At 47.7% G+C, this 12871-nt stretch overlaps 1 protein-coding gene across 2 annotated transcripts in view; it reads right to left on the bottom strand.

The window, feature by feature from the left end:
• Positions 1 to 5992, bottom strand: part of SERP2 (stress associated endoplasmic reticulum protein family member 2) — a 20300-nt gene extending 14308 nt beyond the window's left edge. The window contains exons 1-2 of one of the 2 annotated variants that reach the window (XM_039877238.1): positions 5680 to 5992; positions 1563 to 1635 (exon numbers count right to left, since the gene is read on the bottom strand). In XM_039877238.1, the coding sequence (XP_039733172.1) occupies positions 1563 to 1635; positions 5680 to 5964 (358 nt within the window). In that variant the 5' untranslated portion in view covers positions 5965 to 5992. Of the gene's footprint in view, positions 1 to 54; positions 1636 to 5679 lie in introns of those variants that run through there. The other variant, XM_039877237.1, reaches the window with a different exon arrangement.
• Between the last annotated feature and the right edge of the window lie 6879 nt (positions 5993 to 12871).

Genomic DNA, 12871 nt, shown 5'->3' with positions numbered 1-12871 from the left:
TGCATCTCTGAAGCTTGCAGGAAGTTTATGTGAAGAAGAGCTTGGTGGGTCCTGGCTGGCCATTAGCTCGATGTGAGTCTAGAATGAGCTGTGACTGTTCAAAATAAACTGCAAACCGGGACAGATTAACAGAAGCACAGTGGTGAGACCAAGGGCAGTGACAATCCTGCTACCTCTGCAGCATTCACACCACTCCAGACCAACTTCTGCAGTTGCAAATGCTATTCTTTAAGAGAGTCATAGAGTGTATCCAGAAGAGGCATCTAGAACCCACATCTTATGGGGCCAGGTTGAGAGACTGGGGAAGTTTAGTTTGTGGAAGGAACCACTACACAGTCATCTGTAAAATACCCAAAGATTCAAGGTATTCAGAAGAGAATGGGTCCATGCTGTATGACTTTTAGGAGTCCACACCTGAATTATCGAGCAGACGGCACAGTGTAGCTCAAAAGAGGGGAGATGTTTCTAGTCGAGTTAGACCTGTACAGAAATGGGATGGCTTTTTGAAGGAGTGAGCGCTCTGCCCTCAGAAGTATTCCAGCAGAGGACGAGGAAACTCTGTTAAAGATGAGGGACCCCCCGTAGGGGGCAAAAGATGCCCTTTGAGGACACAGCTTTGAGAACGGGGCACAGTTCTGTTTGAGCGGAACGTCTCCTCATCTTGGAATGCCAAATCATCTTCAACATATTCGAGCCTCAAGCGACAACCATGTCACATCTTTCAGGTCCCTCCGTCCTCCTAAAAGCTTTTATTTTCTTGGAGGGTGGTTTCTTGAAGGTCAGAGGCACTGCTCTCTCTTTAGTCACGGGTGTCTCTTGCCATTGGGGCAGAATGACCCCTTTGTGGGAGGCCTAGGTCTTCCTCGCCCTCAGTAGCAGGGAGGTGATGGAGACGGGACCCTCCGAAAGTCTACCTTGCTGTTAGAAATGACCTCCACTTGCCAGTATTTCAGAGACCCAACCCATGGGGACCAGGAATTATGTCCAGACTCCCAATGACAAAATTCGACTAGAAGGGACTGCGTGATCCTTTTGCTCAAGACTCCTCTTTGTGTGTGTGAGTTTGCACGTCACTGTAAGTAAAGCTCTCTGAATCTGTCACCTTGCAGTATCAATGGTACCTGGAGTCTCGGGTCAAAGGCTCAGTTCTATCCAGAAGCACTGGAACGCTTCCTTTTAAGGCAATGAACCTCTCTCTCTCTCTCTCTGGAATGTGGGTTTATCTCAGCCAGACAGGTGCTCCACTCTCTGTTCTAAATGCCTGCCTTAGGCTGTGTCTTCAGTGCAGGTTTAACTGAACTCTACAGTATCTATAACCGATTTAATTGCTCCACGTAATCACTTTATGATTATAATTTGATAGTATATCAGTCCTGTCTCTATTCGTATTTGGTCTGCTGGAATAGAAACTCAGTGAAAACCCATTAAGATTAAGTCTTCAGGTGGTGATTAGCTTGAATCCCAGACTAATATATTTCTTGTCTATTTACCTTGTGAATAAAACATGTGTTTCTGAAGGAAAGAGGAGAACATGGGACATAAGGCCAGCGAAAATCCCATACCTGAGCCACAGACAACAAAAACAAACAGTGCCAACAGCCATGGTCCCACAGGATATTTCTCTTCTTGCGGCCTCTGAAAGAGAATGGGAGAAAGGAAGATTAGGCTCGTGAATTCGAGAAACATTTACTGAGTACCACCAGTCACTGTACCAGAGGCTGGGGGCACCACTCCGAAAAGGACAGACTCAGCCCCAGTGTCCTGTGGGCAGATATAGGTGAATAAAAATCGTAAAGGATCAAGATAGGTTTGGGAAAATTCATCAATAGCCTTATTTACACTCCTGCAACTCAATCGACTTGGGGGTCTTACATGTTCTGGGGCAGGATATGAACACATAAAACCAATACAGCGAGTCGGGAGCCAAAGATGTGACTACCGATGATTGCTTCCGTGTGTTGAAATCTCACCCTATGCCAGACTCCATACTAAGCGGTCTGGACCCCCCGTGTCTAGCAGCTAGGACGGACGCCAGGCAGCTCCGTTCTGTAGTTAAGAAGCGAGGCTCAGGTTTGTGAACTCGAGCGAGAGCTGGGATTGAATTGAGGTCCGCCTCATCACAGAGCCTGGGTGTTTTCCCCCGACAGCTTCATCTTTAATTCCCGAATCTGTGAATCGCAAGTAGGGTCATAGGGCACGGCCATGCTGTCAGACCTTCTAGGTGCCAAAGAATCCGGGGAGACAAGTGCAGTGGAAATGCTTCGAAAGGCAGCTGCACCACAGGAGGAGCAGCATTTTGTAATCAAGTTCCTGAGCCTTAGTGAAGCTTCCACGGTGGGCAGATCTCTGCACCCCTGGGGAGCAGCGGGGGGCTGTCGTACACATACCAGTCGAGCCCCGCATACCTCCTGCTTGTCTCAAACCAAAAGCACAAACGTAATAAGGACATCTCTCTGCAGGCCCTATAGGTCTATTTGCAGGTAGGGTTTGGTCCTTAAAATCCAATCAGTTGATGGATAAAGCAGCATTTTCTGAGAGGCATCTGAAAAAGCGGTGAATTTCCCCAATAAAAAGGGAGAAGATAGAAAAAAGAACTCACTAAATACTTGCTCCTTTGCGTGAGCCCCAAATAGGCAGCGGCTAATATCAATTCCTCAGTTCATTACAGGTAAGGCAAGAATTCTGTATTTCACAGCTCACCTGTTTCATTTTTAGAGTGCCTTCTCTACTACCACCACTGGGTTCACTTGTCACTCAAATCGCCATGTACTCTTCCTTGATACTTATTTCGGTTCGTAAGTCTGTTTATTCATGCGATAATGTGTTTAATGTCTGTCTCTGCACTAGACCGCAGGCCCCAAAGGAGCAGGCACTTTCTCTCGTGTCAGTGTATGGCAATGACCGGTGCAGAACGTAAACATAATAGATGTTTAATAAACGTTCATCGAAGAATGAATAAGCATACGAGCCTCACCAACCGTGACTCCTCAGGCCAGGCGGAGTGAAGACAGGGTCTAGAAAGGATGTTGTCTAATCGATCACACTTCCTAATGGCTGACAGAGTTAGCTCTGCATTTCTCTTTGGCTTAAGTGTCGGTGGCAGGTAGACTCTGACTGAGGATGGAAACCATGCACTTCCCTGACCTTGACGGGCTGTATCGACCGCCACGCTTGCACGAAGGCAAATCACGCTGCAGGGAAAGACGTGGCTGCCCTTGATTAGACAAGGACAAAGTCAATCTTAAATAACTGCGTAAGATAACTTTAACTAGCATTTGTATTGTGTCATTCTCTGGCACATTAGACCCGGTCAAAGTCAGATCAAGGACGTAGTAGAGATATTAAATAAAGTTACCTGAACAGAGTGTGACTCCCTAATCTCTCTCACCAAGTTCCTAACATTTTGCCACCGTGGACCAGAAACTCAATCTGGTGCTGTCATCCTGCTAACGCTGTAGGAAACATTCATTTTGCCCCATCTCCATCAATGACAACGAGCGAATTCCGAAGGCTGTAAACGAATTAGTGGTCTGGTCAGATACCAGATGAAGTCCTTTATTCTTCCTTTGCAGAAAGACACAAATTATCAACGTGCAGAGCTTGGCACAAAAACCTCTTTGATGACATTTCCCAGTGAATCGTTATTATTTGGGGGACTTTCAGAGCTCAAGAACACCTGGGTGAACATAATACCAACATATCCTTTTTGGAGAGCTTTAAGTTACTTTTCCGGGGAAGTGTTTCTCCACACGATTCCATGGGGACTATTCGCCCAAGCTTGACTCCATTTTGCTGGGAAAGGTAAGGAAAGCAGTAGAAACCCACAAATGACACAGTTCATTTCAAACCAGACTCTGTCACTTCTCGAGGCTCCAGAATGTCATGGAATGGCTTTCTCTGGGATAAGGCAGCAGCAGCGTAACTCAGAACTCTGAAATTCAAATTCCTTCTTCATTCCGGAGAAGTTACTACTGTCTAATCATGAAATGATTATTCCATTTCTCTGTTTCTTGGCTTTATCTGCTATCTGGGAGAATAATATCGATTCACTCCACAGCTATTAGCTAATAATGAAAAATACCGAGGCATCTGAATACAATTAAAGGATTTTATTTCTGAATGATTAGTCTGAATTTTCAGTTAGAATCTGTTCATTTGTCCCCATATATCGAATTTCATCTAAATAAGTTAACTTTCAAAGTATAATCATGTTTGGCCTGTAATTAGGAAAATGAAATTTAGGATTTAAAGCTTTCTTTTTGAAAAAGAATTTTGTTTTTCTTTTTCTGGATGCTGATCCACTTATAATAAAGTTAACCAAAAACCCTTCTAACCAAAGTAAAATAAATATACATTGTGGCTTGGTTTGGAAACCTTTTATTACAAATTTAGTTGGGCCATTTAACGACCCTCATGGGGGCCAGGAACTTTTGAAGGGCCCACTTCACGATATATCAGAACCTATTAAAAAAACCCTCACAGCGTACATTAAACATAGTTCGAATGCAGCTCTGAAAGTTGAGTAGAACTGCGGGTGACTACATTTCCTAGATATTTAAACAGTCTTTTCTCCAAATTTTCCATTTTCTTTTCTTATCTTAGAGCCTGTAGATCCAGCCGTTTGCCCAGTTACTCAAACTAGCATCCTTTTTTTTTTTTTGGCTAGAAGGAATTGTCTCACCAAGTCTGCAGGCTTTTCCAGCCAAATCCCAAGCTTCAGCTGGGCTCCTCTTAAGTGCCTGGTGTTAAGAGATTCCAGGAGCCTTTGCTCACACACTTGGAGACCGCGCTGTCCAGCGCCTCCCCGAGGTATGCCGCTGAACCTCCAAACTCATAGAGCTGGCATTCTCTGTTAAAGATTATTGCTAAAAGGCACAGAGTTCACTTAAAAGTCGCTATAAAGCTTCAATCTACAGTTTTGGGGCCACAGTATGCCTGGCAATAAACTAGTCTCTAAAGTTCTAGGTCATACCATCAGACAAGCCTGAATTCTCAGGGCAAACAAGAGTAAAGTTGCATTTGGACTTGACCCGGTGCTGAGAAGCCTCACTGGAGAAGAGGCAAAACAGAAAGATGTTGGGAAATAGGGGTCTGGATCTCATGTAACTTCCAACTTAACACGGAGAGACTGCTACAAGGGGGCTGGAAAGAAACCTTCTTATGGCGGGCATCTGCCGGGGATGGAGACCAGGGTGAAGCCTGGGCGGGGGCGATGATAAATGGCCTTCATTTACCGTTTCATTCATTCATTCATTCATTCATTCATCCATCCATCACTTATTAAACACACGTTCTGGCAGTTATTTGGTTCCGGCCCGGTGTCAAGCGCTTGCTTTAACTGTTCCTGTAACTATGTGACTTTCTGTGTTTCGCAGAGACAGAAGGCCCAGTGCTTTCCTGGGGAGGCTCTTCCTCGCGTCCGTGGTGGCCCCAGCACCACTCCCAGAGGGGTCACGACCCACCTGGGCTCCCTCTGCCCAGGAGAGCACCGAGGAGTCCCCCACGCCCTGAGCCCGGCTGTCAGCGCCCGCGCTGCGGGACCCGCAGGAGGGCCGGGCCGGGCCGGGCCGGCGCGGAGGAGCTGGGGGCCGCAGGAGCGAGGAGGCCGGGCCCGCGCCCGCCCCGCCCCGCCCCGGCCGTGCGCGCTCGGCCCTCGGCGTCGCCTCCGCCGCCGCTTACCAGGGTTTTGGCTACGTTCCCTCTCTGGGTGATGTTTTTGCTGTGCTTCTCGTTAGCCATCCGGATCCGCTGTTTGGCCACCATGGCTGGGGCTCTTGGAGGTGCTCTGGACTCCCACCTGCAAGGGTCCCCCGCGTGAGCCCCAGCAGGGCCGAGCGCGTCCCGCCGGCCCCGGGCGCTGCAGGTGGCAAGGCGCGGTCCCCGAGCCTCGCGCACCCCGCTCCCCAGCCCCCACCGAGCCGGCTCCAGAGAGAGGCCAGCGCCCGGACGGAAGTAATCTTTCATCTCAGGAAACCCTCTCCTACTTCCTCGCCATCCTTCCGGTCCCCCCAGCTACCTAACCAGCGCGGCCCCGATTCTGCGCTGCCGCGGCGGCCGGAGCGCAGCGTGCGAAGCCGCCCCGGCCCGGGGCCCTGCGGGGTCGCGGTCCCGCAGCCGAACGCCGCGGGGCGGAGGGTTCTGGCGCCCCGGGCTTTGTGCGCGCACAGGGGACTGGGGCGCAGCCGCTCCTGGGCTCCCCGGCCGCGGGCCCACCGACGCCCCGGGAAGGGAGTGGGGCGCCCGCACTTCAGGCCAGGTCGTGGGGTCTCCCGTGCACCGCTGTCCCCCCGACTGGGGTTGGGAGAGGGGTCCTCCAAAGACAGGTGGAACCAGGACGGGGCTGGCCCGTGCTGTTGGGTACAGTCCAAAGGAACCAGGGCAGGACAGCCTAGCACCGCTGCATCCTCACAGCTGTCACCCCAGCCCCGCGGGCTCTGGCTCTGTGAGGATGGGCTTGGGACAGGCCTTCTTGCTGTGGTAGTTCTGGGAGTCACACGAAAGGCTGGCCAGCAACACGACCGAGTGAAATGTGCAGGAAGGATGATGAGCAGGTCTTGGGCTTGCGGCCCAGGTCAGAGTCGGTGGTCACTGCTCAAAGGCGCGTAGCTTTGACCGACTTTGGCTGCCCACCGGCCCAAGCAGCCCGGACCTCCTCCAGCCACGCTTGTCCCAAGGGGACTGAACTGGAAGTTGGAAGGTAATAGGCGCTCATGGTCTCTGGGACCCACACATAGTCCCGTTAGGGCCTCACCGACTGCTGAGTCCTGGCCACGGGGAAAGGGGTTTGGTCCCTTACGTCTCCAGCAGCTTAGAAGCGGGGAGAAAAGGCGAAGCTTCAGCCTGGAAGGTTTGGGGCAGCCAGACGCGTGGGGAGGGAAGTGCGGTGGCTTTAGGCCAGCTTTGCCGAGTGCGCGCCTGTCCCTCCCTGCGGGCGTCCGCGGCTGGGTGTCTGCAGGGTTTTGAGTGGGTGAAGCCCCATGTCCGGGAATTAGGGCGAGCACCTCTCCCTTGGAGGCCCTTTGCTAAGCTCATCCGCATTCTTCTCCCCGCTTCCTGTCAGGGAGGCTTTAGTACAGGCTATTCTTGGTCACCTAGAAAAAGACAGCATCTCCCTGGGGTCAGTAGTTAAAGTCAGGCGTTCTGTTTTCTACTCTAGAATTCAGTTAAGTTTCCAAACTAGCTCCTACCAGCTTCTTAACCATTACTACCAACATCTCCCCTATTATCATAGGACTACAAACCAAGCAGGCCGAACCCTGGTCCCAGGCTTTCAATAATGATTGACTTTTTCCGGGCCTGGAGGGGTGGAGGGGGCAACCCTGCCTCGGTGACACGTGCTGAGCCTGACCGTGGTGTGCCCGCCGCCCAGCAGATGCCTGGGCGGGAGGTAGGAAGTGGGTCCCCGCCTGAGTGGAGCAGAGGCCTGGCCCTCAGGTGTCCCGGAGGTTAAGGGGAACACAGAGCTGGTTTTCCTTTGGGCCCACAAGCTGAGCAGCCTTCTGAAATGAGAGAAGCCTGCCCGCCCACAGGCTCTGGTGACCTGCCTTGTTTGGGAAAAACGTTTCTTGACTCCTGACTCCTGCGCCATAATGACCAATTTTACTCCTTTTCCTGCTATGTTTCGCTTTTGTGACATGTTAATTTAAATATAGACTATTCTCAGAGCAAACGTCCAAATGGAAAAAGGACGTCAAGTGAAAAGTAAACATCTCCATTTCCTTGCACCGCCCCCCGCTAATTCCCAGTTTCTAGGTTACCTACCCCATATTTTTTATTCACACACAAGCCTACCCGTATAAAAAAAACAAACTTAAAAAAGAAACAAACAAAAAAAACAGAAACATGCTATGCACACGGTTCTGCCACTCACATTTCTCAATTTATTTATAATATCTCCTACGTCACCTCTTTTTATTTCGCATTACGGTCTGATTATACAGTAATAGATTGAACTTTTTGGGGGACGTTTTCAGGTTTTTGTTTTGGGGGTGGCTGACAGAGCTTTAGTGACTATCTCTGTACACGTCCCCTTACGTCCTCCTGCAAGTACGGAGGTGAAATCGTCCCCCTTTTTTTGCCTGTCCTTCGGTAGCGTTACTGCTGCTGGATTTGGATGAGGCGGTCTCCTGCTGTGACCTCCATTTTGCCCCCCCTGGGCCCCCGCTTTCGTCCTCAGCACCCAGGCCTGTGCTCTGCGGGTCTCAGTCTTGTGTACTGCCTTGAGGATCTCCATTCTTTACTAAGAAAAGTTTCTCCTCCAGCACAAATCCTGTCCCTCGCTCTGCTCAGCTTCCAGCCCGCCATACGCCAGATGTCTGTGTGGCTTGTCCCAGAGGCCGTTCTGCAGGGGAGCAGGTGCCAAGGTCTGAAGCTGAGTCCTGGAGTTCCAGTTTAACCATTGGGCGGGGAGTGAGCAAGGCTCGGAGTCCTCGCTTTTTAGAGGTGGGAGGGGCTTCCGGCTGAAGGGGAGGGAAATGGAAACCTGATCAAGAGTTATAAGTTCCCTTGGGTGTATCCAAGCTGGCAGAAGAATTTTATGACAAGCCGGTAGGTAGCCTGCAGTGCTCAAGCACGACCTCTAAAATGGCCTTGGGTAAAGTAGCAGGAAACTGCTAACCGATTAAAATTTAATTTTGGCTGGTAATTTTTTCAACCTTTGGTGCGAGAATTTCTAACAAGCCTGGATGCATTAATCATGAGTCTGGCCCACTTAGGGCGCCGGGTTTGTGACTGCAGACTGGGTTTCACCGATCTTTGTAAACGATGTATTATAAAGCATGCTACAGATGCTACGCTACCGAGCTGCGATGTAGTGGACGCTTGTCATTTTTCTGTGGCTGACCAACATGCAAACTTCCATTCTATTTGGGTCCCCACCCTGTGTGAGAGTTTGGACCTTCTTTCCCATATGGGAGCCCAAAGAGGACAGAGACGTGGCTGGGGGTGTGACCTAACTTAGTCGGATGCTCTTGTTTGAAACTTTGAATCTCGAGCAGTCAGTGCAAAAATAAAGGGACAAGCCGAACTTCATCCCGTGGTTCATGAATCCTGAACGTCCAAGAATCCTGACTAATGTGCATGAAAACCTACGGGAAAACAGAACGTCCTCCTGGGTCATTTCCCCTCCCAGATCTGGAACTCCCCTCATGTCTCTTGAAGCTTGCAGACATTGTTGGCTGGTGGCCTCTCCAATTTATCTCACCAAGGGGACCTGGGTGTAGAGGCCTTGGTGACAGTCGCTGTGGGTGGCCAGTTCTCTATTATGGACGAGAGTGATTGATAGGCACCTTCTGCATAAATAAAACCAGCGGCTCACGACGTTTCAAATTAAGACTTTCAGTTTCTTCCTCCTCCAAATCATTTCCGCTACTGCTAGAGAAGAGGAAAATTTGGCAGATCTCAACATCATATGGTACATATTACCTATATTTGGGTGGAAATGTTCATGAAAGTGTCTCTACCTTGGACAGAAAAAAATGAGAGCTGACAGCCAGCGTTATCCGCTGTGTGTATTAGAATCAGTTCCATGCCCTAGATTATGATTTCATGGAACCGTGCCATGTCGAAACTGGAAGAAACTCAGAGAATCATTTGTTCAGTGTTTACTGAGCGTCTACTCTATGCCAGAAACTCTTTTAGACACTGAGAATTCGATGACTGGTACTAGAGTTTCTGTCTTTAAAGAGCTCTCGGTTGTGTGGGGGAGAAAAAGAGGTAAACATTGGGAGACTGTCCTAATTTCACACATGAGCAAAAGCCCAGGAATTGCAATGGGAATCGGGGCAGAGCTGCAGGCAGAATTGAGGCCCCCGGCTTCCTGTTTTCTCAAAAGGAACGTTTACCAGGTAAATGTGACAGGGCTGCCCCCGGGCCGAGCTTTGGAGCAGCTTATACATGCACAAAAAATAAATCACACACACACACACACACACATGCACGCACTCATGCACGCATGCACGCACACATGCACCCACGTAGGCACGCGTGCACGCATGTTCTCTCCTGCATGCACACATGCATACTGCAGAGCAAAGATAAACTCCATTCCACACCTGTGAGGCTTGAACTTTGGTCTATAAATGGTGGCGCAAGACAGACTTTAACCATTATGAAAACTGTACTTCCTTGATCCTCGAGGTGATCAGATTAAGCTTTAAAAACACAAAATGTGATTACCCATCTCCATCTGCAATTGCCTGGCCACGTCTGTTATTAATAGCAGAGAAATCATCATATCTCAAAGTGGGGAAAAGCATACTCTGGCTACAGCGCTTTCCCTAATGACACCCCACGACGGTCCTCTCCGTGGCCGAAGAGACGAGAGGTGTTTCCACACGTTCAAGTTCCAGTCGTGCTGTGCATTACTCACGCCCATGGCCTGCTAACTGCAACAGTGATTTCGGGACAAAGCCACCTCGTTTCTGTTCGATGGGGTGCATGTTTTCAATGACCGGGAGAGTTTCCTGGCAGGGAAGAAATAACACTAGTAATAATAGCTACCCTTTCCCGAGCACTTCCTGAGGGCCAGACATGGCTAAATACTTCATCTGCGTTTTCTCACTTCTTACACGACTCTACAAATCCTGGAAGCCGACAACTCCTGGCCCCTCCACGTATTCGTTTGGTGATTGAAGTCTCTTTCCTCATCTATCTAATGGGGATGAAGCAATAATGTCTATTAGACAGGATTGGTTTGAGATTAGATGAAATAATTCATGTTAAAAATCCACTAGCACCGAGGCTGGACCCGTCATCCTCACTTAATAAATGTCCTCCGTATACCCACTGAAGAAACAGGTTTACGGAAGGTCAGTAACTTGCCGGATGAAAGCCTAGACGGGTGCACGGTCGTCCCTACCCTCGGGCAGTCTGGACCCTCCCTGAGGTCCCTAAATACAACTGAATGCCGTGAGCCCGGCTGAGCATAAGAGCCATCGAATTGAGAAACAGGGCAGGCAGGCAAGCTTTCCAGGTCATTTCTTTTTTAAAAATTATTTTTAAAATATGAGAAAAATTTTAAGCGTTATCATACCAAAGGGATGTAGAGGAGAGTTGGTCTTTCTCATCCCTGACACTAAGTTCAAAGCAACCACTTTATGCCTTTCTATGTTTATTCAATCACGTACATATAATATATTGCTAATACACTTACATATATTGTATATGCTTATTTATGTATAATATATTTAAGCTCTTCACAAAATCTTTTTAGTCTCCCTTTAAAAATCTCAAATAGTATCATTATTAAATATGATCTGTAAATTATTTTTGTTTTTTTTTTACTTGATAATATATCATGAAGATAAATCCGTATCATTATATCTAGATCTATTTCATTTTTCAAAAACGGCTGCATGATATTCCACTGTATGGAGATACCATATTAGATTTAACCAATCTCCTGTTGATGGATGATATTAAGTGATTTCCAGTTTTTTGCTATTATGAATCAATGAATAGCCTAGTTGGTATATGTGGTTTTGCAAATTCGCACGCATATGTTTATTGGAGAACTTCCTAGAAGCATAATTTCTGGGCCAAAAGTTATGCATATAAAAGTGTCATAGATATTGTCAAATTATCCTCGAGAGAGGCAGTGTCAACTTCTACTGCCTGAATCATGTACATGAGTGTGCTCAGGCGTTCTTTCTTGTTAGTCACGTGGCCTTGGACAAGCAATCCTGGGTAAGCAGCATTATTTCTTTCTTTATAACATTCACTAGTTAGATTGAGTGCTATGCTAACAAGGCCAAGGTCATGAATTTGTTCACGAAGTAGTCAACTAGCTCTGCTGTCTCTTTCATTAACATTAGTTCTTCTCATGGTCTGTGAGTCACGGTTGAGAGCAGAGAAGAAAATAGACAAGTAGGCAATATTCCTGACCGTGTCCGGATTTACTTGAAGATTCTGCTTTTCTAATAATAGTGAATTATCAAAAGATTTACATTTTTAGAAAATACCGATAATACTATTGCTCTGTTTTTCAGGCTTCATTATTGTAGCAAGACACATTTTTATTATAAAGCTCTAAATAGTTTAGAGAAAGAGGGCTTATATTTATGAGCAATCTTTATTGTACAGAAGTTGCTTTTAGTGGAGCGTTAGCTCCTTCCGAGACCATGGGCGTCCATCACGGTGTTTTTAGAAACCGTCTGATGACGTATGTTAGGTGTTAAGTGACTATTGAATGAAAGAATAGTGGAAAACTGAAAAGATTTGGGGGATTCAGATATTAATTGCAATAAACATCTATTAGGTGTTTTATGTTTCATTCATTCAGAAGACGTGTCAGCTTGTGTCAGCTACACGAAACAGGTTCATATCCAAAGTTGTGACTCGGGCACCCAAATCGGATGATAATTTAAGCCCTCACTTAATCGCTTATGATATTTTCCTCTCATCTAAATTAAAAGTTAAATTACCATTTTAAATAACTTAAAATACATGTTTTACTGATCCAATTCACTCGTTACTCATTATAGTTGTTATTTTTATTTCTGTCACGTCGAATTTAAAGAAAAGTCCGGGCATTTTAATAACTTCATCACAAATAGCTTGAAAGGCGCTTTGTGGATGATGAGGAATGCTACTGGCCTTTTGCAATGTCAGCACGTTAAACCCAGGGTCCAAGCTTCTGGAAACCTGTCACATCTGATATACTTTAAAAGGATTTTGTAAAGAGCTTATTGGCAGTGATATGGATGGATTAGTAAACCATCTGCAGAGGCCCCAGACGGTTGCACGGAACTGTTTTCACAGAAACCACAGCGGCCTTTTAACCAACACGGCAACCGTGCGCGGTTCCGTGCTTGAGAGCTCTCCGCCCCCTGGCTTTGCAGCCTCATCCAGGTGGAATGCAGGCTGGGCGGGG

Source organism: Pteropus medius, unplaced genomic scaffold (genome assembly GCF_902729225.1).
Source record: "Pteropus medius unplaced genomic scaffold, Ma_sr-lr_union100, whole genome shotgun sequence".
Classification (NCBI taxonomy): domain Eukaryota; kingdom Metazoa; phylum Chordata; class Mammalia; order Chiroptera; family Pteropodidae; genus Pteropus; species Pteropus medius.
The sequence above is the reverse complement of the archived record's forward strand: the minus strand, read 5'-3'. Positions and strand labels throughout refer to the sequence as shown.